This window comes from Pyrgilauda ruficollis, unplaced genomic scaffold, assembly GCF_017590135.1.
Source record: "Pyrgilauda ruficollis isolate IOZ18807 unplaced genomic scaffold, ASM1759013v1 scaffold16, whole genome shotgun sequence".
Classification (NCBI taxonomy): domain Eukaryota; kingdom Metazoa; phylum Chordata; class Aves; order Passeriformes; family Passeridae; genus Pyrgilauda; species Pyrgilauda ruficollis.
In genome coordinates, this window is record NW_024514764.1 from 10,894,341 (window position 1) to 10,919,085 (window position 24,745).

The following is a 24,745-nucleotide window of genomic DNA, read 5'->3' on the forward strand; positions in this document are numbered from 1 at the left end:
AATCAGCATAGAGTGAAAGGCACGATTTGCTTGTAATTATTTATTGGACAGGATGGCAGAGGGTCTGACTGAGCTCCAGCGTCCGACCTTCACCCCCAAATTCTAATGGATATGAAGGCCTGCTGGATGTGTCTCACTGCATAAAAAGCAGCCTCAGCTCACACGTCCCACAAGACACAGATGCCCAATACCTGATTAACGGCCACTGTGCAATGCTATATTTCTATTTTAGACATACATGGCTGATATTAAGCCTGAAGTGAAGAGCACAACCCACAGTCTTCTGTTACTGAAGGGACCTGTATGGAAACCCACCCGTTTCACGCTGTGATTGCCCCTCTATGCCAGAAAAGTGCTGGAGAAAAGGAGCACAATGAAGGTTTCCCTCTCCCTGACAGTTAATTTGACTTATCCCTAGCACAGCACAGAAATGCCCTAACACACCTTTGTGTCTTGACCTTGTCAATGCACAATATCCAACAGCTGCCACTTAGATGGTACAATTCTATCAGAGTTTAGAAATGTTGACTTTTCCTAATATCTTCTAATACTGTAAACAATAGGATACTTACTGCTTAATTAGCATTGACACGATCTATTCAGAATTCCAAGTCTAACAGAAGAAACTTTAGTAGCACCACTTTCGGATAAAAATAAAATAATAGCAAAAGGAAACACAACAACAACAATCTGGTAGCTGCCAGCTGACTCTTAAATATACAGAACTCTTGCCCTGCAGCAAGATCTTACATTTGAGGGCTCAAAGGAATTAATAGGATGTGTATAAATAGTCTTTGCAGGTGATATATTTCTATACACACAAAACCACAACTCCTTTTTCATTCCGTGGGACGCGTAACATATGAATTAATGCATATTTAACACTATTCCTATTTGCTGTGCTAAAACACTTAACCTAAACACATCATGGTAAGTTACTTTGTCTTCTGACCTGCCGTGGGAATGCTGACTCCCTCAGAAACCTAGAATGGATAGCAAATCCTCTGCCCTGTGGTCAACCTCGTGAAGCAAAGGCATGAATGTTAAACAGCAGACAAATCAATACAAGCAAATATAGCTCAACTACACCATTTATTCAGCCATGAGAGATGTCAATACACAGATTAGGGTGATCCATCTTTTTGATTTCCTACTGTCTTCTCACTGACTACATGAGAGCTTTTGCCTGTATTAAAAGTGTTTGCTTTCTCAACCATAAAAATTCCAATTATTGCTCTAAGTGCACTAGAGTTAAGTTGCTTGTTGGAAGCGGCCTTGCATTACCTGAACAAGTCCAGCGAAGTATGGTGCTGCAGGCAGAATCATTGGCACTCCATAGGGATGTAGCAAAACTCCTTGAGACGACAACATGGTTTAAGTGATAGTATTACTCCCACTAAAGCTAAACACATCAATTGAAAGTTAGGGGAAAATCTATATACCAACTTCTTCCAAACTCAGAGCTAGAACCAAATAACTTCTGTCAGGGGCAAAGCCCACATCAGCTGTAAAAAAAAGAAAAAAATTGACGTCAGCAACACTTAATGTTAAAATTTTCTTCAGAGACAACAGATAGAGACAACAGCTGCAAACCTAAGTCTACCCAAAAAGGAAGGTGCTATTTTGGGAGCAGCTTAAGTAACATGACTAGCCAACTACTCTTTATCAGTTCAGATTTTTAAGTACTAAACATATAGAGATCAAATTCTGTACAGATCTACTGATTAGAAATAATTTGCCGATCAGTTCTGGCATATACATGACAACAGTTACTATCAGAAGCCATTTTCAAAATAATCAGGTTTATCATGATTGCATAATTAGACATTTCCCTGTATTAATAAGCTCTTAAACAATGTTCATGTGAGTGTTTACACTTCAGTCTGTTATACTGGGTACATACTCAGTTTCGATTCATTATATTTTTCTTGTTTGTTTTGAATAAGTGAGCTAACGCAAGCTAACGACTTCTATTAGTGTAAATTATCTTTTAATGGCTTTTCTAACCTTTCACAACATCTATGTTGTTAAATTGATCATAACTATTTTAAAAGAACACATTTTCCCATTGGAGTATTTCAACTCTCTTCTCCAAATCAACTTACACTACTGGTGTAAGAGACAAAGGACTGAAATTTAAGCTGGTTTCCTCCCTAAATCAAAATAGATTTGACTTTAAATGTACTGCTTGCAAGACATTTTATTCTGCAGCTCATTTTTACTTTAGACAAAACCAACTTAGTCATTAACACCTGTTTTATGTGCTATGTATCTTCTATTGCAGATGTAACTAATGACAAGAATTACAATTGAGCAAGACTTTTTTATTTCAATAAAGAATTAGTTAGGTACTTACAACTCCATGTTACAAGTGAAATAAAAAAATTTCCTACAGTCTTCGAATTATCAGGGTGCTTCACACCACTAATTTCAGCTACTTGATTTTGTTGCATAATTACTTTCCCAGATAACTAATTGCAGACAAGATTTGATGTGATACTCAATTATTTAATGTCACATTTTGACCATCGTGGAAGGCTTTCAGTAATTGATTCTCGTGTATCACGGCGGCCGTGCTGCAGGATTTGGAAATCTCCCTGAGCAGCTGCCTGCTGGCCCTCCCCAGTGCCAGCCTTACCCCACTGCTAACTTTAGATGTGGAATTGTGACCCTCAGTGATGCTCCCTGCAGAAGCTGCCAATGAGGCCAGCAATCGTCACATGATGGAGGGATGTTTACCCCACTCCATCTCCTGTTTCAGAACTGCTTCACTTTGCTGTTGGGGATGATGCTGCTCTCGCTGCTTATCTGACCATGCTTAGCTATAAATCCTATTTCTTGGTCTTATCTTACCAAGGAAGAGAAACTCTGCAGTCTAATTACTAAGCAAACTGACACATCATAGATTTTTGTTCCAAAAGATTGTCATTAATTCCAATACAAAACCAGTCACTAACTTTCATAAAGAAATACATTAACAAAAGGTATATATGAGAAAGCAAGTTGCAGTCACAACTCACTCAAAAATACTTAATTTCTAAAAAAAAAAAAAAGGAAAGTTCATTTTAACTATTGCTTATTTGCTTCATCCAGCAGAGCGAGCTGCATTTGAAAAACAAGCAGATTTCTTTAACCCAGGAATGGAGATTATAAAATGGATTCTGCAAGCTTTACTCAAATGACTCCAGTGGGACAACTGACATAAATACAGACTGTTAAATTGCTCTGTAAAATACCTGGCAGGTTTTTTTGTTTCAGCATGTATATATTTGATAAGATGTTAGAAAACCTGAGGAGCAAGATTTGCACAGGAAAGCGCAGGCTCAAGGGAAGCTTTTCTGTGATCTATTTTGGGACAGATTTTTTTGAACATTTTCTTTAATTATTTTGGCACAATGCAACCTGCTGATGAAATTTCCTGATGACACAAAGTTGGAAGGTACTGTCAAAACTGGAAAGGATAAGGATATTACATAGAAAGAACTGCTAAATCTTATGGGCTGCATTAATCAAAATTCAATAATACAAAATGCAAGATCATGCTCCTCCTAATGACAGAAACTTCAGAGCTAAACTCAGGAGGAAGAAAAGCAGGATCTCATTGCATCTGTTTAAAGAATTTGAGATGCTACTGAGATGCAAATAGGAAAAGGAAAATTATCAGTATTTCTTAATTTTAATTATTAATTATTTCTTGATTTCTTAGAGGTACTTCCAATAGAATACAGTTCTTTTAATCCACATTAAATAGAAAAAAAAAGGTTAAATTCAAATACAACCCTTGTAGATAAATTCCTTTTTGTGTTGAGGGGAATGGAACAGCTATGTTGCAACAGAAACCTAAATTTGATTTGTTTATCTCAGCAAAGCAATCTGTGAATAGGGAAGAAAACAGTAGGAGGAAGAGCCTAAGCTAGGGACAATCCTGACACTCTAAAAATCAAGAAAAACCTAGTTATGAATAAATTTAGGCTGAACATATTTTTCCAAGTTCGGGGGGGTTTTTTTGAAGTATTTTGGTCTTGTCTAGTGAGGGTCTAGAACAGCCTTCCAAATCCACAGTAACAAAAAAGGGTGGCTTATAACAGAATATGATGCAAATAGCAGTGGTAGTGTGAATTCAGCAGCTTCCAGGAGGACACTTCCAGCCCTTTGCAAGCAGTATAAACATTGCAGAATAATGCAAACATCAAATGTCTAAGAAGCATTGCTATTTTCTACAGTGCAGATAGCAATACACAAAAACAAACGTTGAAAACAAACCGTAATTACCTGTTTTAATGCAAGGACGCTTTGCTTGCCTCACTATAACAACATGCTTCTAAATGTCTAGGTGTGGGGCACTCCAGATGCAAGCTCTGACTTGGTGGCTGGGCTCTGTGGTGATGTCCCATGTGTGCACCAGCTACCTAAGTTCTCACAAACCTCTGCGAATCAAAACCACAGAAGCACAACAGAGCTTTACTCGCGTCTCCGCCCCGTGCCCAGCTCAGAACTTATGCCAATGCCTCTACATCAGCTCCACCACTTTAGACCAACACATTTCCTCTCCCTCCCAGCCACACAAAAAGGAAATTTCACTTGGGTTTTACAGTTGGCTGTTAGTTAGTATCAATGGTCACTCCTGTTCCGCTAGAATATGTTGAATAAATGAAATTTGACCACTAAGAGTGCTGAGGACTGAGAGAATGAGCCAGAAGGGTATTGGTAAAGCTGAGAGTTCTGCTTCACTTCAGCATGATTAAGGTCGAGCATGGACCTAAACATTTCTGGGAGGACAAAGCCAGGATGGTCAGGACATGCACATCAGGCACCTCTCTGATGTCCCTGGTGGTGACAGCACCCACTTCCTGCCTGCTGCAAGATTCCTCCTCCCTGCAAAAAATTAACTCTGTGTGTGGGTGGAAAAGGGGAGAGCATCTATTTTAAACAACTATACAGCTTTCATTTCCATTGCATTCTAGAAAATTAAAATGCTGTTAGGAAAAAAATAAAATGACATGTTAAGCCATTATCAGTGTGCTCATAGAGAGTATGTTACTTTCAGCTGTTCCCAAGCCCTAGTTGGCTTTGGTTTCTTTCATTAAAAATTTTAATGGATTTTCTCAAACTAAAAATTGATTTCAGCAATGGGAGAGCAAGAATGAACAAAAAAACCACATGAACACTAGCTTCAGATTAAAATGTACATACACAAATAAAATGCACAATCTTATTTGTTTAAACTATGCAGAATTTTCCAAAAGGCAGGTTTTCTTAATGAGAAGATGCTTTTAAAGGTGAAGAGCACAGGTTAAGCAAGGTAAGGCAGGAGCAGGTGGTCACAAAATTTGTAAGTATTTTAGGCCCAGCAATCTAATACCAAAATCTCATGTTTTGGGACAGAACTGAAGCTACTGACAGCAGTGCTCTAATAGCAGTTGCATTGAAGGCTTGCTAAGAAGTAATTTAAATAGGAAGGAAAGAGACTGCTGTACAGTACGGATGCACAGATACAGAAATGAAACTAGAAATATGCCTGAAAACTGGACTATACATTCAGGAAGAACAAGAAAAATGAAAATGGTGCAAGAAAGATCAGAGTTTTGATTCCACTTGCATATAAGATGTAAATGGCACATTAGACAATGATCAAAATCATTCCTCAGGCAAAAGCAGATGTCTAAGTTTTGCTATGGTACAAGGTGGGGAAAAAAAAAACCAAACCGAACCAACAAAAAAAAAAGAAAAAAAAAAAGAAAAAAAAAAAAAAAAAAAAAGAAAGAAAACAAATAAATGCTTTAGCAACTTCCCTGGGGCCACAATGCCTGGAAAAGGCAGATCCCTGCAATGCAGTCATCAGCCAATCAATGATGTATGCTCTAATCAGATTCTGACAGAAGTAATCTATTTAGACCATCTTTCTGCCAAATAATTAATTCTTCTTAATGCCTGTATCTAGTTCAAAATACCACAAACAATAGTTCTTCCAAATGCTGCACAACACCAATGAACTTCAAATAATTTCTGCTTCCTTCCTATACTGGCCTAACTTTCCCGTGTCTCAGACCATAAATAATTCAGGTACCACTTTGGCACCCTCTTCAGAGCTTATGCTATGTCATATTTGAATCTTTTAAGTTCAAGCCTCCCATTTCTGACCACCTTTCCCATTGTCCAAATGCTCTCCATTTTCTCTTTAAGGTTTCTCAGAAGTTTTCTGGTAGAGGAAACCCCAAAACTGAAAGGACAAATTGGTTTCCGAATCTCCTGATAATTTCCCTCATCCACAGCAACTTTAGATTACTGTCTCTAAAAAAGGATTACCAGACAGCAGCACCACAGATGCTTTAAAAGAGAAGGTGAGCTGCTGTTGATTAGCATTGCCTGAGGTGATCTGGCATTAAAGGAAATATTGATAGGCAGAAAAAGCTGTCCTGCACATCTTCCCCCATCCTCCCCGGCACAGCTGCTGGCACTGTTATAACTGCTGCACTCGTTTTCCAAAGACTATTTCCACCTTTCTGCAAAAGCCATTTAGGGCCAAAGGCTCTTCAAGTGCAGCAGGAGCACCATTCAGGCTTACCCCATCCTCAGCTGCTCCCTGTTCCCCTCTCCTCTGCCTGAAGAACATGTAGGAGCTTCTCATGCCAGGTACCAATTCCCCAGCCAGCTCCTCTCACACAGAACAGCAGAGCCAAAACACAGCAAGGATATTTTACTGACTCCTAAAGCAGAAAATGCCACCTATACAGATCAAAGGTATCTGCTGGTCTCATACTGATAACCAGCACAGCAGATGTCACCAGAGTTGAATTTGTTAAGCATCTCAGTTCACACTAGAGAATAGGGCAAGGATACAGAAACTGTTTAAAACTGGGAGAAGCCACTTTTTTCAAGCATGTGGGACACAGCATATTTACAATTTTTCTTCTAAACTTAAAGTTTCCATTTTAAAAATACATTAGCTCTTAGGAGCACATTTAAAACTAGCAGCAGGTCAAGATGAACCCAGCTGATTCTTTGGTCGGAAAACAACAATGCTTCAGTTGAAATTTTAGCCTCTTTCTTCTAAATATACAATGAGAGTGTATAGTGTTTGGAGATTTTAAAGATAAATAAATAATTCCAGTCCTGCCAAATACAAGAGCTTCGCACAGAAGCAAAAACTTGGGAAACAAGTTTGGGAAAATATTTATAGCCCTAGACAAATTAAGGCTGTTGCCCTGTGGGCCAATTTGCCTTGCAACACTTGAAGTGCAATATTTCAGTAAATATTGGTTTCTGAGTGCATAGCCAAACCTCCCTTTCTGGTTTCAACTTCCTTTCTTATTGTCAGTGCTGTGGTGTGAGCCATGGGCTGCTGCAGGATTTCACTGGCTAAAGAATGGCCTGTTTACTTTGCATTTCCTTTGGAGTGCTCCCATAAAGATCACTTCTTTCCCTACCTGCACTGCCTCAAAACCCATCCTTTTATTACCTTTATCCAGCACTTGTCATCCCCTTCAAAGGCACTTCAGCCTGTTCCTACCCAAGCTATTACTGTCAACAACTCAAAGATGAATATCCTTTGTCTTTCCTTGAATATTGTGCTCCTTCACCTCCTAACCAAACTCCAAATGACATTGATGCTTTCTCCTGAAATTGCCTGCTACCAGCTAAGACCCTCTCTAAACACCTATGAACATTCTCTTTCAGCCCATAAAATCCCCTCTTGCCAGAATGCCACACAAAAACATTGATACAAAGACAAACTGACTGTCCAGTGGCATGATGACCAATATCCCTGTTCCTCTGCAGGTCAGCTCTAATTTGTATCCATCTCTGATTGTAAATTCCTTTGAAGAGAATTGAATCGGGTCCAAGGAGATCACCACAATGACAGCAATATAAAAGAACACACACACACACGTTAAATATACACATCTACTTAGCTTCACTTTTTCCAGAACTCTTAAAGGCACAGTTTGCCCTCTTTTACATCTTGGAAACCCTCACTCCCTGCTTAGACTGGATTGCTAAAAGATAAGAACTTGTCCCCTGACAGCAGGGAGAGTGATTTACCCTTCAGTGAGTCGCAAGACACGTTCACTTCCGTAGGTGATAAATGTATGCTAGAGAGAAGCAGCAGGTTAAAACTGGAGTTAAAGGATCCTTCTGTGCCTGGACTTGCCCTGGGCTACCACAGAAACTAAGGACCTGTCATCAGCTCCACATATCAAGGCACAAAAGCCGAGAACAATCTGAACAGGTACTCTCTGAAAAAAATTATTAAGTAGCTATAGGTATCTTTTAACTTAGCTGCACTATCATACCAGTTAGAAAGATTCTGGATCACAACCACATTATTATCCCAGCTTTTGTGTCAAAATTAAAGCAGGATGGACCTGAAAACTTCAGTTATTCCATGTGCTGTGCTCTGCACTAGGAAAAATAATGACATTGGACTGCAAGGTACCACATAGAAAGGCTACAAAAGCTCCTAAAGCTACAAAAAGTGATGGAACACACTTCCATAGGCCTGCACAACTCTGTTTGTGAAGGAAGCTTCTCTGTGTGCCTCCTGGATCACTCAGAAAAGTTAGATGCAAAACTGTAGGAAAATACTGTTGCTTTAAGTACCAAGAGTTGATCTTGACACACAGACATCACAACTTATCCACAGACTGAAGACGTGTAACAAAGTTCTGCACTTTGTTTCTTCTGCCTTAGTGAGCACTGCATTGTTTTCCTTCTCTTACAGAGAGTTCCATGATGGCTTTTATTACATAACTCTTATCAGCTGGATAGCTGTACTAAATCACTTGAATTTTCCCTGTTGGCCCTTTTGAGAACACACTCTCTCCCGTCTCCAGGCTACTTCAGATATCTTGCTCTGCTCTTGAGATTATCTGCATTTTCTAAACCAGCTGAGATTAGCCTCCAATCCATGAGAAGTTAAGCAGCTTAGAAAATTTTGTATGAAACACAGAACAACTTCAAGATCTCATGGTTGTTTGATATCATGCAGTTACAAAGACTAACTACTGAAAATTATGTACATCTTCCACAAATGATAAGCAGTATCACATACATCTTTAATAAAGTCTCAGGCTGTATGTATACCCATTTCACAAAATATGTAGTACAATCACACTTGCATATATCTTCCTTAGTCTCTTTCATTTATTCTTCTCCTTTGTGTGCTGAATACAGGATGACCAAGAAATAGGTATTTTTGTGTGTATTTTGTCAGCAGGTAAGAACAGGCTGTAATCTTCCCTTAGGGTATATTCATTTGTAAATACAACCCAGCAGCAACAAAAACATTTTTCCTTGCAAATCAGGAACAGACTGACTCTAACCAATACGCACTCTTAATAAATTCTAGTGATATACCCAAGCCATGCCATGAGAGCTCTTCATCCATTCCACACAGGATTTTGGGCAATATCTGAGCACTCAGCCAGTCTCAGTACCTGTTCATGGCCACATTCTTATGGGCACCAACCAATACCTCAAAGAGGATCTCGGGAATACACCCGAGCTGTACAAGAGATAAACCACCTGCCTGTCACTGTCACATCCTGGGCTTTAGCTGTGTGCAGATGACAAAGATGACAGACAGTCACATATTTTTATTGCCAAATCTGGTCAAACAGATTTTTCTTTACTGCTGTAGTCAGGCTACTCTAACTACTATATCACAGGAAGCTATGACTTCTTCTTGACCCCAATTAGAACATTCATTATTCATCAAAGTACAGTTTTCATTTGCTTCCCTTGGGAACAGCAGAGTATCACTGTGAGGATCTTTCAGTACAACTTCACCCCCTTAATACACTCAGGATTTGCTGACAAGTAACAGCTACTTATTCCCCCGAGTCAAGCTCATATTAATAGGACTGCACAGTGAATCATGAGATGGTATTAAACCCTGCCTCCTGCCTGTATAAATACATCATTCAAGCACCCTACCATGCCAAGTGCTATGGTTTGATTGCAGAAACCAGCAGAGGGTAGATATCCTAAGTGAGCAGGGTGCCTTGGAGAAACAACCAATTCAAACCCTAAAATAATAAAGACCCTATAGGTCTTTAAAGGGATCAGAGGGAATTTCTGTTCACTACTGACAAGTTTCATATTTTCAAGAGATAAAATACCAAGACTTGAAGGCATTAGATGTAATGTAAGCCATAACTCAGCTCTACTCAAGACACTGGCAATAGTTTAAGTACTAAAGTTTAGCCAAGAGCTACAAGCAAGGAGCATCTAAGGCAGACAGGATTTGGCTGAAAGCATTAGAAAGCTCAGTTGATAGGAAGTTTGCCTCCAAATCTGAATGGCAGAAAGTTTTTCAACTTCATTTCTTCTTAATGTCTGAAGTCAATTCAGTCTCATAAATATTTGCTAATGCACATGTTTGGAGACACACCTAATCCCATGTTCAGCAACTCAGCACCACTCCTAAACTCAGTGTGGGGTCTTACACTTGGCCTATCCAGGCCAAGCTAAAACCTGGCTTTCCCTGAGATGGGTCACATCTCCTCTATCCCAGTCTGAGGGTCTGTGACTGAAGCCAGATCAATGTCAGTGGGATTGCTCTGGTGCTCTGCAGGCACCTCTCTGTAAAGAGCTAGTACACAGGAGAATTAATTTGGAAGAACAAAATTCCCTGGATTAAGCTTCAAGAACTCTTCCTGGTAACACAGTAAATAGCTCTCATCTGAAAGAATCACATCATGTGTTTACTTTTCTCCCTTCCCCTAAGACCTAGTAAAAATATTCTACTTATTCATTCCACATTCCAGTCCTATGCATTCTTCAGCAGTCTCAGTGGGCACTGAATTCATGGGAATACTTGATTTCTAATGATGTCTCTCACAACTTTCTCAGGACAATGTAAAGCTAGGGGGATCATGCTACTGCTCAGAATAACAGAAGAGGAGAGAAAGCACCTAAGACCAGAAAACCAGAACACTGCTGTATCAGCGCCAGATAATAAAAGCCTTTCCTGTCATCCACTTTTTTACTTCTTGTCAATTCCATTTCATATTAGGAGCGAATAGAGAAATAATCACCTTTTTAATCTCATCTTCATTTAGGTTTTAATCAACCTGTGCCAGTGGCCTTGGAAGGGACCAGCAAAGGACTGGGATAAATTTGTGCAGGGAAGGACAACAAAAGTGGATTATCTATATTTTTATTGAAACCAGTGCTTTAGTGAATACTCAAGTTATTTGGTAGACATTAGTAAAATTTTTACTGCTGCAAGAAATAAGACCAAGAATAAGTAGTCTCCTTCTAAGACCTCAGAAGTTGTCAATTCTCCTGCAGTGCAAGATCAGGGGATCGGACAGCAAAAACTGAACTCAAACTCTTTCACTTGAGAGCATCTTACCTTCTCTCAAAAGTTTTTCAATAGTGATTTGTTCATAACCAGAAAAAATGAAATATCTAGTTCCATTTAGTAAAGAGCAAAATCAACAAAATACATGTGACTGAACACCAGGAACAAATAAAAAGAAGAAATGTAATATTCCTCTGCAAGTTTGAATTTGAGGTGCTCTACAAACATGAACAGTACAGGAGGTTCATAAGACAGACCTGACTTTTGCACATCTGGATTATAAATGCTATTATTGGAATATCTCTCTTGCATTGCACTGACAGAAAAAGCACTGAATAGCTGCTTCTACAGAACTGTCAAGATTTCAGGAAAATTAATGAGGCAACTTGGAGTAATGGATTCTTACAGAAATTATTTTCAAAGGTTTTTATAATTACCTCTTTTTTTTTTTTTCTTATTGATAGGTCTTCTTCACAGCCTCACTTCTCAGATGCATGGGTGATCTGGTACTAGTGCCTAACAATATTTGTGTTTTTGCACTGATTTATTTGGCCATTTGTGGTCAAAGTCAAATTTCCTGATTTATCCTCAAGCCTTCAGCCCTAATTAGCCCTTTAGGATCACATGAAGAAAACACTGAAATATTTTGTGCTCCACAGCCCTAACTCCTTGTGAAGCTCTGAGAGTGACCAATGTCCATCACTCTCACAGATCAGATGCTGCCTGCTGTAACTCAGCTTCCCCAATCAAGCTGAAAATAGCTTTCCCTTGGAGTTTTTATAAAGCAGTGGCAAAGTTAATTTTCTTCTGGAAATGGGCACACATGACTCGTACAATTTTAATGCGAATAAACATTTAAAACTATTCTTGAGCAAAATATACAAGAATATGCTGACAGAAAATGCACATTCACTGTACGATGCATTAATTTCACAGCAAAGCCAAGGCTAACACTCTCAGCAGAAGTCAATAAACTGATCTACTCCAGCAGGAATTCTGATCCTGCTTTTCTCACACAGGAAAATTTATCTGCATTGCATGCTAGAAAAAGAGCCCAGGAATGCTCCATTCCCACGCAGGCTTCTGGAGACACCTGCCTAGGTTGTTTGGCTGCTCACAAACACAAATGTTTGTTTATAATGAGCACTTTCCAAGAGACCAAACTTAGTAATAAACAGAAAAATAAAATTAAAATAAACTCTCACCCCTCCTGTTTCTGTTTCAAGGAGTTTCTGGAAACACCTTGAAAACAAAGTTCTCTACAAAGAGCAGTATCCCACCATTCCTTCCCTTCTTACAAAACTGTAATAAGAAGTTACTCTTTGAGTTTCCATTTGTCAAAACTGCAAGAGTAATTCACCACATCCATTGAGAAGCATCTGCTGACACTTGAAGGGGCAGATCTGAAACCCCTGTTTAGGTTCTGGGTAAGTGAGAGGGAGATTACAAAGTATTTCTAGCAAGCCCTTGCATTAGAACAAACAAACTAACCAGTGAAAAATCTACTTTCTATGCTAAAAATTATGGCCATTTTGCACAATGACATTTCAACAAGCACATGAAACACCACTCCTACCTGCTGGGATGCATAGTTTTCCAAATAACCATGTTTTTTATACATTTTTTCATTTGAATTAAATTCTTTATGTACATAAAAGGCACAGTTTAGTTCACAGAATTATAGAATGATTTGGCTTGGAAGACACCTAAAAGATCATCCAATTTCAATGCTCCTGCCCTCAACAGGGACACCTTCCATTAAAGGAAGTTTGCCAGAGCTCCATCAGCCTGACCTTGAAATCTTGCAGGGATGGGGCATCCTCAGCATCCCTGGCCAGCCTGTGCCAGTGTCTCACAACCCTCACAGTATAAAGTTTCTTCCTGTAAATCTACTCTCAGTTTAAAAATCATACCCCTTGTCCTGTTACTCCACGCTCTCACAAAAAAAATTGTTTCTTCCTGTAAATCTACTCTCAGTTTAAAATCATATCCCTTGTCCTGTTACTCCATGCTCTCACAAAAACAATCTGTCCATCTTTCCTGTAGGCTCCCTTCAGGCACTGGAAGGCCACTCCAAAGCCTTCTTTTCTCCTGGCTGAACAATGCCAGTCCTCTCAGCCTTTCCTCACAGGAGAGGTGCTTCACCCCTCTCATCATCTCAGTGCCACCCCTGGATTTGCTCCAACAGGTCACAGAATGGGTCAGGCTGGAATGGACCCCAGTGGGGCATCTGGTGCCACCTCCCTGTTCCAGCAGGGCCACCCCACAGCACAGGGCACAGGAGTGTGTCCAGATGGTTCTGGAATATCCCCAGTGAGGGAGACTCCACACCCTGTCTGTGCAATCTGATCCAGAGCTGGATGCAGAACTCCAGGTGGGGTCTCACTGGAGCAGAGACCATGCACAAAGGATTTTGAACCACCTTGTTCCAATGGAAACCTGCATTCCCGGGCTCATTGGATTAACAACATTTCCAAAGCCTCAGAAATCCTGCTGTCAGAAGCAACCCCAGCAAGCTGCAGCTCTAGAACTGTGGGCAGTAGCAGCTCAGGAGCCGTGAAAATATTACAGACTCATGTTCTCAAACATTTTTAATAGGTGACTTTCTGCAATGATAAAAGCTACAGAAAGTCTAATTTTAGGATCTGTTCATCATTTGTGTCTGGAACATTTTCTTCTACACTTTATTTTGAGGCAAAAACAAATCACATGCTGGGTAGTTGCAATCTTTCAGTGATTTGCCTTAATGCATCCAGATACAGTATCGTGGATACCAGCGTTACATAAAGAAACTTCAAACAGTTGACAGGTACATTAAACCAAAACAAAGTCAAAAGCAGATTAGCACACAAGCATTTTTCCATCAGGGAATCCATTTGTACAAGAGTCAAATTCTACAGAGACATCTCCCTGCCCATACAGTACAACTTCCCTTGCCCAGGGAGCACTGGGGACGCTCTGCCCTGAGTCAGATCTAAGAGAGGCAAAGATGTTTGAACCTTGCTTTCCCCAACTGATGCCTTGGTAACAGCATAAACCTTCACTCAAAAATAGTTCAAGATACCTAATGATGCCTCTGTAGTAATAGTTTGTCAGTAGCTGTTTCAGTAATAAATGAAAGTTAATGCACATTTCTAATTTCTGTATTAGCATTCACAACTCAGACATTATTTCAATATAAAACATATGGTGAAATCAAATTAGTAGTGAGAAAATCAACTCAAGCCATAGAGAAACTAGAAATTCACCATTAAATAAAAATTGTCGAGGATCATCCCTTTTTTAAAATGGAACAGCATATATTCAACCAAAATAAAAGATTAGTGTGCAAATACTAGACGACTAATTACATAATGTACCTTTACAAAATTACATAATATGGGTGCAGCTTATTTCCCTGTTTGCTGTTTGAAAAATAGATTGTTTAATAACCCATCAAAGCTATCTGTAAACCACGGCAACAATAGAGCAGATGTTGACTGTTGTCTTGTGCCTCACAGACATAATTAAATACAATGAAACACTCACGCACCCAAATAATGGAGGACAAACAAATACAGCAATGCTGCTCTATAAACATAATAAACCTCATTTACTGGGCACCTGCCTTATATTAATCTGCGATATTTAAACCAGGGAAGAAAACAGAGAAGAAGGTATTGATTTGCCTGCAGACCACAAAATCTGCAAAGAATTCCTGGCAGTATAAAGGAGCTGTAACTTCTGCAATACTGATCCCTACACTGTTGACTTCCACAAAGCTCAGAGGGAATCACCTTTTCTACTGTGACCAAGCCAGGACAGGACAGCTGTGTTTTCTGTACAAAAAGGTACCTGAATTTACGACTCTGAACGATCCAAAAAGGCTGAAACACATTGTGCCTGCTGTGTAATAAGAGTCTTAAGATGCCTGTGGAAAACCAGGTTCCCTTTGATTGCAAAGCACATTGCCTGCAATTATTTCCTATCCCCTCTCCCAGCCTGCTTTTAAAGAGGCAATGGAAAGCAAAGATTAGGTCCCATAACTATCCAACCATGTGGTTTTCTGCTAGGACAATGTCCCATAACATTATTCAATACTCTAGTTCACATCAAAATTCCAGAGATTTCTAAAAAACATCCTTCTTTATCTTTATTCCTCTAATAAAATGTCAATACATATTTTCTTTCATAGTATCAATATTGTTCCACTATTTGAAAAGGATAATTATGTAAATCACTACAAAATTAAGTACCTAATCCTGCAGTTGCTATTAAGAAACAAAGTTTCCAGACAAAAAAGCAACTTCAAATATTATCACTCACACGTATTGTAGAGGAACACTGAAGCTTATTTTTGTTAATAAAAACAAAAATTATTTTTAAATTATAATATTAAATGTTATTTTTTGGTTTTGTTTTATGTAAGGAATATAAAACTGCTTTCCTTACTGCAAATGTATTTTGCCTTTATATTTCATTTAGTTATTTCTAAGAAACAAGACAGAATATAATGTGATCTGCATCTCTTTATGGTAATAAAACCATGCTAGTCTCCTTCTATAGACAACACTATAAAGCATAAATCCAAATGGAAAACAAATGGAAGTATAATGCCACTGTGAAGCAAACCAATCAACCCTAAAACAGCTGAGATAGATCTCATCCAGTAGTTCATTCATTCTTTATAGAAAAGAAATGAAAATATTCCTAGGTGTATCAGATTAAAAAAAAAAAAAAAAAAAAAAAACAACCACCCTCAGCAGCTCTGAAAGGTTGTAAAGCACTAAATTCCTTTGATTTATGAGGCAGCGTCCACCACACTGAGCAAAACAACTCGGCATGCCAGGACCCTTTTCCCTGAAATTCCTTTATTAACAGAGCCCGGCTCTGCGAGTGAACAAAAGCAGTGGTGCGGGGTGTATAAATCATTAATACTCTGCCGTGCAATGGCTGAATTTCCTGTGTGAGCTGGGAAGCCTTCCTGCACAACAGGGATTTTGGGCTTGGAATTGGCTGCTATGAAATGTACTTCATCATCCGCCGTGTTTGACGCTTCCCAATAGCTTTGTACTTTTCCTCTCCTTTTTCTCCCCCAAGCCCAGCAACTGCAATAGAAATTTATTGGATTTTATGTCTGCAAATAAAAGGAAGAGAAAAGCAGGAAAGGAGCAAGCAAGCCCATTTAGAAGCAAAATCCTTTCCCCTTAATTTAAAGGCAGGTTGTGTGCAAATAAAATACAGTACTGACAAATTAATTTGACATTTTAATAATTTTTAGTTTGCCACTCTATACTGAAAAAAAACAAATTAGAAAAAGAAAAAAGTCTAATCAAAGAGGGTTTACCTGTAAAACAAACAAACAAAAAAAAATCAACTATCACAACAAATGTGTAGGGTTTACCTGTAAAACAAACAAACAAAAAAAAAAAAAAAATCAACTATCACAAGAAATGTGACTCCTCTCCAAATTAAGTAATCTTCTATTGGAGCATTTATTTCTTTATTTTAATAGCAGGCTGCAAGAAGGTCACAGGAACTCCTAAACTCTGCTGTTTCTGTGGTGTTACTTTTGATGTATCAAAAAGCTTTCCAAAGAGCAACAGGCAATTGCATGTGCACATGCCAAGCCTGGTATTCCAAGTGAATCTGGCTGAGATGGTATCAAAGGGAAAGGAAAAAAATAAACCAAGCCCCTTGGAATGGCAGTTTCTGAATGCTCCTGTATTTCTGCAGCATGACGTGAACTTGGGTAGAGAATATCAAAACTACTTATCCTGCCCCTGAACTATGTGCAATACAACAACAGCGTTTAATGCTTTCCCAAACTTTGAGATGAAATGGCAAGTAATCTTGATGAAACATTCTGTGCAAAACATTCCTGTTGGGGCTAGACTTGGGAAAACCAAAGAGCATGACAGAGAAATGCTGAAAAAGCAGTCTCAAACCATATGCTACCCATCAGGGAAAATGACACACATTACAAAGGTAACTGAGGATCCAATCCATGTTCCAGCCGGGCCAGAGCACAATTCCAAAGGTACCCAGCATCAATTCCAAAGCACTCCCGACAAGCACATTCATCCCATCTAAGCCATAAATATTTAAGGAACTTGGAATGCTGCTTTGCAAAAGTGAGCAAGCTGAAGTCAGAAGAGGAAACATTCCAGTGGGCCATTTTACACTTCTGCAGCCATCCTGCAGACTGGAGATTACAGGAATAAGCCTGCAACGCATGCAGGAGTCCCTCTGCATTACACAATAATGACATTCTGAACGGAAATAAATGAAGCCCCTGCAGTGCTATTCTGTCAGCTTTTGAAAGTAAATAACTTCACTTCTGACAAGACAGAGACATTTTTTTCCTCCTCCTGCCACAGAGCATTAATTGAGCCATGCAGCCATGTAACATCCCAGAGACAGGACTAATACATGACAAGGAAGAAGGCTTACAGAGGGGACACTCATGGAATATATGGGCTGCCTAAGTTCTTTTCACCCCCAAATTTTCACACTAGCTCTGCTTTGGCAAAATCTTCTTCCCAGGAGAACTTTTAACCTTGTTTTTGCCTCCTTTACAATGTTCACTTTAAATTATTTCAAAGAAATGCTTACATTTCACCCTGCTTCATGAAAGACTGTGCTTATCATTAGCATGTATTTTAAAATGTACTATCTTGTTGTAAATAAAGTTTCATGCTCATAATCAATATCTGTAATTAACTATTTCATGTATACAAGACTTACTGTCCACAACAGAGATAATGATTGCTATACAACAAAATGGTATGAGAGGCAAAACCAAAGAAGTCAACTTCAAAACTACGTCATAATTATAATAAACATTACTGCAAGTCAGTAAGGAATTGAGGCAAGGCATATTAGAACTGTAAGTATATACACAAACCACAAATATGAGATGACAGTATAAAATCGATGAACAGTTACAAAAAAAAATCATATTCAAGACATTGTAGTTAGGAAGAGCAACAATTTCTAGTGCATTTTGAAATAAATGGTTAAAAGGTAAATTTAAAGATGGTCTAAGATGAAAGCACTTGCATTCTTATTCACGAGTACCTGAATATCTTAAGTATTTCAATTTTGAAGTGCCACAGAATTTCTTTCCATATCTGGAGGAAAAAGTAAAAATCAGTGACTCGCTGTGAACAAAAAATAATTCACTGAACACTTCAGTTCTTACTACAGTATCTAATTTTGATTCTGCCTGTGTTCAACACAACGAGAGAGAGCAGGATCAAAACACTGCGAGATCTCTCCACAGCTGGAGCCTGCTCTAGTGCAAAAGACCAAAGGCCCAACTACAACCAGTCAGGATAGCACAGACATTAGATATGCTATTTTCTCTAATTAAATTCACTGGGCTGCTGCACTGACAGAGTGGGAGGGGAAGCAAAATGTAAAAGAAGTCAATGGTGCTGCACTAGGCAACTCAGAGGGAAATGAGCAATGCCAGCAAAGAAATGACAGCAGGTCCTCAGGAGGGCTCTTGCACTACACATCACACTTTAAAACTGATAAATCAATCGCACATGCACCTTTAAAAGGCAGGAAAGCTTGAAGGATTCTTAGAGGGTGTTGACTTCTCCTTTCCACCAACATTATTCTAACTCTATAAAACAAGGTGATAAATTCCAGTGTCACAATTTTTATCACTTTCATTTATACCACCTATTAAATACCTCAAAAATATTCTTAGCAGGACTAATATTAACATGATCATAGTACTTATTTACCAGCTCAGAAATACACACATTGAAAACAACAACAAAAAAAAAAAAAGATTAGTTTTGAATGGCTACGCTCAAAAAAAATGTAAAACGGAAATATCTATTGGCTACCCTGAGAAAAACCCCTGCTTACATAACCACCACACACTTTCCTTGGCATAAAAAAACCCCACCTTTTTTTTTTTTTCCCCCAGAAAATATCCATCCATATACATATTTAGCAGATATAATGAATGGGGATAACTTACAAATAGCTCACAACGGAATATCCAGGCATCCCTTTTTAGATACAGCCTTTTAAAATATTCAAAGAGGTCACTTAGTAAAAAACAATGGTTCTAAGGCAAAAATATTCACCTGCTCCTGTCACACGGAAGCTCCTTTGCAGCTGCTCTTGTTTTTATAGTCCAAAGCAGCAGGTAACCTTCTTAACAGATTCTTCTGGTTTGTTGAGGAGTTTTTGTGTTTGGAGTTGATTTTCTTTTTTTGGTTGGTCCCCCCCCCCCCCCCCCCCTTCTAGTATTTAAAGAGGAGAGCACTTCACTAAAGCACCTCCTCTCGTTTTGTGAGAGACTGACCTTGTTTGACGAGGCTGGAGTTAAATGCCCCAAACTAGCTCTTACTCAGATGGAGAGCCGCTACAGCACTTGATCTCTAAGCCACTTCTCATTAGCCTCTGGAAAACAACGGAGCAGCTCTTGGGAGACAAAAGCTATGCAAACGTGGAGACTGGGCTTCAGTCACAGGTGGAGTCACAAGTACCAGCTCTCCAGTTTGTTGGTGAATCCCAAACGATCTTATTTACCCTGATCAGGGTAAACAGCAAGACATCATTCCTGAAATCCGCATTAGCAGCACTCCTGGATGCAACAGCTGCACTCCCACCTTTTGAGGTCTGTTTCATTCATACACTAAAATTCCCTCGGAGTGCCACAGTGCCCCCTTAGGTACAAATGCTTCCACAGGATATGGTCTGTAGCATGGCAGCTCCTTTTTTTTTGTTTTAAGAGAGTGCTGTAATTTGTCTGACATAGCACAGCCTTTTACCCTACACATCTGAATAAACAAGCACTGTGTTTCTCTTGGGGCAGTGAAGCTGGTTAAATGAATCAGAAAACCCTGAAAATATTGCCTACCCTCAGTCCATCAGCTACTGGACAATTATTCAAGGCCCAGCTGTAAGAAAAACAGATGGTGAGTGAGCATTAGCACCATGGACTTCTTTGCACTCATGCAGTCATAAGCAGAGGTTGTACGTTCTTACATGAAAATTGCCATGAAATAGCAGAGAGAGGAACAAAATCGTGCAAAGACTCCAATTTATAAGATAACAGATGCTTAAAATTTTTAAGAACTACAGTCAGATTAACTGATTTTACAGGAGAGCCACAGAGTGAGTATTGTAAAAGGACCAGGCAAAGAAAGGCAGTGTTCTCATGATTGGTTTAAGCAGTGTCACCATAAAACATCAATTATTGAATTCAACTGACATACCTGAACCTTTGAAAAGTCACCGAAGTATTAAATGCAAAAACTAGATACTCAGAACTGTAACTGCAGTGGTGAAATTCAGCAATTGATGTGCTTTTGCTCCATTAAAAAAAGTTAAACTGTATCCGGGAACTGTTTGAATTGTTCATCCATTCAATTTTTTACACAATTTTAGCACAAAGATAATCTGTTCTAATCCTTATTCCATTATTGACACTATTGACTACATCAATTGAAATTGCTACCAAATAAATCAACGTTGAATTAAGCCATGAAGAAACAATGTGATAAAAAGTCTTTCAGGCTCCTCTAAATCATCAGATCCAGAAGCATGACATAAGTAACGGAGAGGGGAATTCAGCTTTTCTCCATAGCCATAATGCTTAAGGCCCAAATAAAATTACACTAATTTACCATGTAAGCAGTAATGGAATAGCTGGAGTAGAGATGGAGGTTTTGTTGGTTTCTGCTTTGTTTTCATGGTGGATTCTTTTCATCATTGATATGAGAGCTGTACCATGAACTACTTTGTTAAAGACAGAAAAGGTTGATATTGAAGTTTCAGTTCAATTGTTTTCGATCTGTGAATGTCCACTATGAGCAATTGCTCCATTTAAGAGGAATTACCCTTTGTACAAACCACTTCACTATTTAAAACAAAGCACATCTATCATCATTAAACAGAAAAAAAAATACCAATTTTAAAATAATGACAGCAGCATTGTACACCGTGACATGGAATATTCCGTGATGTTTCAAAACAAGTTTGCTTTGTCACTTTACTCAGAAAACCCCAACAGAATAACCAGAAAAACAGACCACAGGAAAATGTCAGTTAACAGAGCTAAGCCTCCAGTAATATATCCCAAATCCCAATTTATCAGCCGACATTTTGCTGCAAAAATTACTTCAGTTTGCTATTTAATGTAAACTTGTGGTCAGAAACTGGGTTTTGCATTCATGTGTCATATTAGGGAGAAGAAAATACATCTGTGCAGCTGTCTCTAACCCCATGAAACGTTACCAAAAGATAGGGTGCACTACAAATGCAACTTCCCTTCTCCTGTATCTTTAAATACTGACACTAGGGGAAATTCTCACCCAAATGCATCCACACTTTCCCAGCTGACCCTGTCCTTACAGTGACACAGTGAAAACTTGTAAGGAAAAGCCCCACGTTCTCCTTCTGTTCAATGCTGCCACTGACACAGTCACTTTGGGGTGATGTTCTTTGCAAAGTCACACTGGATTCCCATAGTTAGAAACATCTTAAGAAAATGTCCACATAATTCTAGACCATTTCAAACAACTAACTCAGAAGCATTCTTCAGTTGCTGATGGCTTTTTCAAGTGAATGTCTTATAGAGAGTTAATCTATAACATGACCTAGGCCTCTGTCCTTTATTCATTTTCAACTTTATTTTCAAGAGTTAAACTCAAAATATTGTTAGGTAAAGCATTCTCCATGCATAAACTGTTTGAAAAAAAAAAAAAACAGTTCCTCACTTGGCTCTTAAAACATCACACAAGTGTAAAGTGAAAGATATCAGAGCAAACACTCAAGTTTCTAACCCTGGAAAAAGTAGTACAGCACTTCTGTAGCACACTGTGGAAAACAGTTTATCCATTTATCCTAAACTAACTGGCCAAGTGATGTCACTTGCACGAAGAAATGATGGCAAATTTTAAATGACTACCAAAGCACAGATTTTTCCAAATGATTCACTCAGCTCCACAGAAATCCAGCATCCTTGTGGCTATGAGGATAAATAAATATTTAGTGACAAAGACTGGCTTGCCCATTTTGAGAAGATTGTAATGTCTTTCACAGTCTTCCAAGAAAGACGTATCTGCAATTGTAAAATTTACACCTGACAGAATACCAATGTAGATACACAAAAATAAGCATCATTATCTTCACAGGTTCTAAATAGGCAGCAAAGTTTAACAACTGAGTTGTAACTCAGTTATAATACAGACATCTGAGTTCATTTTCATTGAGGTGCAAGTGAGCAGGCATATCTCAAGTGCAATTTTTAGAGAGAAAAAATACTTGAGAGCTTCACAATATCTATTTACTGCTGGTCACAGGTTGCACAAGCAGGGGAGATTCACTAGTTCTTAAGTTGCCACATAAAGCTTTTAGGTTATCTGTATTTAAAATCGATAGACAACTTGATAGAGAGAGAAAAACATGAACAGTTTCACTAAAATATTTGCACTAAACATACAAACTAAGTATTTTTGTCAATTTGTTCTAAACTATCAGATAGGGGGAAAAGAGAAAAAAAACCAAAGTAGATTGTCATGGTAAAAGTTTATTGATGTTTTTCAAAAAACACCAACTTCTTATTCCTTTACTGCTTAAAACCAGAACCATGTTATATTGGCTTTGCAGGTGATACCAACTCAGTCCTCTCTGCCTGGATAATTTTGAGATGAAGTAGCATTGTTCCTAAAGAAATACTTAACCAAATACATAAGAGACCATATGTGAATTAAGTACATGATTATCTGACTCTCTAGGAATTCAGAATAACTAAAATGCCAACCAGCAATCAAAAGAAGCAACAAGACAGAATTTTGAACCTGCCACAATTTTCATCACAAATTTAGCAGACTTTTCAACCTATTATATAATTGTGATTAGCACACACGGGATGATTCTAAACTGACAATAGGATTAAGGAGATGAGAAAGCAAACACTTAAAAAAATTTTTTTCAGTGTAGCAGTTAATCCACTTAAAGAGTTAAAAATTATCCACCAGATATAGCACTTTGTAAAGTGCATTAGCAATCACTTCTCATCTTTCTCTCAGATGGAATAGATGCAGTTGAATTCCCTGTTTTAAAGTATTCATTAGAGTTGCACAGTTTCTTAAACCTTAAAGCAGTGCCATGCAATAGATGTGTTTGCATAATGATACTGCAATATCTCACTGAGGAAGGTTATTGGAGCACCCAGCCTCATCTTTATGTTCTCCTTTATCAGCTCCTTGTGTGGCCATGTTGACCTCTCACCTGAATTCCCACTTTTCCTTTCAAAAGCCCTATCTTTAACACACAACTTGTTCTTTGACAAACTCAAAACAGCAAATCCAGAACAAAACACAGGAGTACATTTTGTATGTAACCACTAAGTGCTTAAGTCACACTGGATCATTAAAGCTGATCTATAAATGCCATTCCCAAACCAGATCCAGAATACAGAACTACCAAGAACGTACATTTTAGTTATGGCATGCAAATTACTGAAATTTAAACACATCATATTTATCGGATGCAAATTTTAATTGCAGACATATGAATCCCTCCCACATGCATGGATAATCTAGGGCGCGTGCAAGAATCTGTTATCATGCACTCCTAAGCTGGAAGTCAGAAATGGTTTATACTACACTACAGCAGAAAAAAAAAAAAAAAACTACAGTAGGGTTTTATCCTGAAAATACTGGAGCTCTCATCTTTCAGCAATAACAGAAAAGCAAATATCCTCGAATAAAATAAGCTTTAAATCTATTTTATCTGTTTTTTAGGAACAAAAAGAAATACCGTACAACATCTTTCAGGCTTTTGTGAATACAGAAATAAAGTTAGACTTTCAGGGAAGTCAATATGCACAGAAACTGTTGTAGTGGAAGTTGGAAGAAATGCCCCTATTTGTTACAGTAGGCACAAGAATCTTTTTTTCCTCCTCAAGTTTCAAGAGAAGTAACAGGACAGACAGGATTAATCATTTTTGCATGATAACATATTTCTGTCTTGGCTGTACACACTAGATGACTCTGTAATGGTGGATTCAGTTATAAAATAGAGTAGGATACAAAGATGATTCCAAATTATTAGTTTACAAAAAAAGGTGCTATTATACAGTTATTTCACACTATAGCAGAAAGGGGGTACCAAATATTAAATAATTTAGGAAGAGAGAGTGGGAGGAAATACTTTTTTAAAAATCCTCTAAGCAAAAATGAAATTATTTTAAAAAAATAATAATTGAAAATTTAGTAGAAATTGGTATTGTTTTGCAGATACCCAAACATTTTCTTTAAACCCAGTCCAATATACTTCATAGATAGAAGTATTCTGCACAGATATATCTTTATAAATCATCATTTTCCCTGTGAACTGAAAATCAGCTTGGCTTTAATCAGCAGCATGTTTTAACACAGACTTAAAATTCCTGTCTTCAAAGAAGGCTTAAACAAAATTGCC

General features: G+C 38.3%; 1 protein-coding gene across 6 annotated transcripts in view; it reads right to left on the reverse strand.

Annotated features, from left to right (window-relative positions):
* Positions 1 to 24,745, reverse strand: part of RBFOX1 (RNA binding fox-1 homolog 1) — a 1,143,576-nt gene that overhangs the window by 235,622 nt on the left and 883,209 nt on the right. For 5 of the 6 annotated variants that reach the window (XM_041462429.1, XM_041462428.1, XM_041462424.1 and 2 more), the window contains exon 1: positions 1,285 to 1,592. The exons of the other annotated variant lie outside the window; for it this stretch is intronic. In XM_041462429.1, coding sequence (XP_041318363.1) covers positions 1,285 to 1,371 — 87 coding nt within the window. In that variant the 5' untranslated portion in view covers positions 1,372 to 1,592. Of the gene's footprint in view, positions 1 to 1,284; positions 1,593 to 24,745 lie in introns of those variants that run through there. 6 annotated transcript variants of the gene reach the window in all.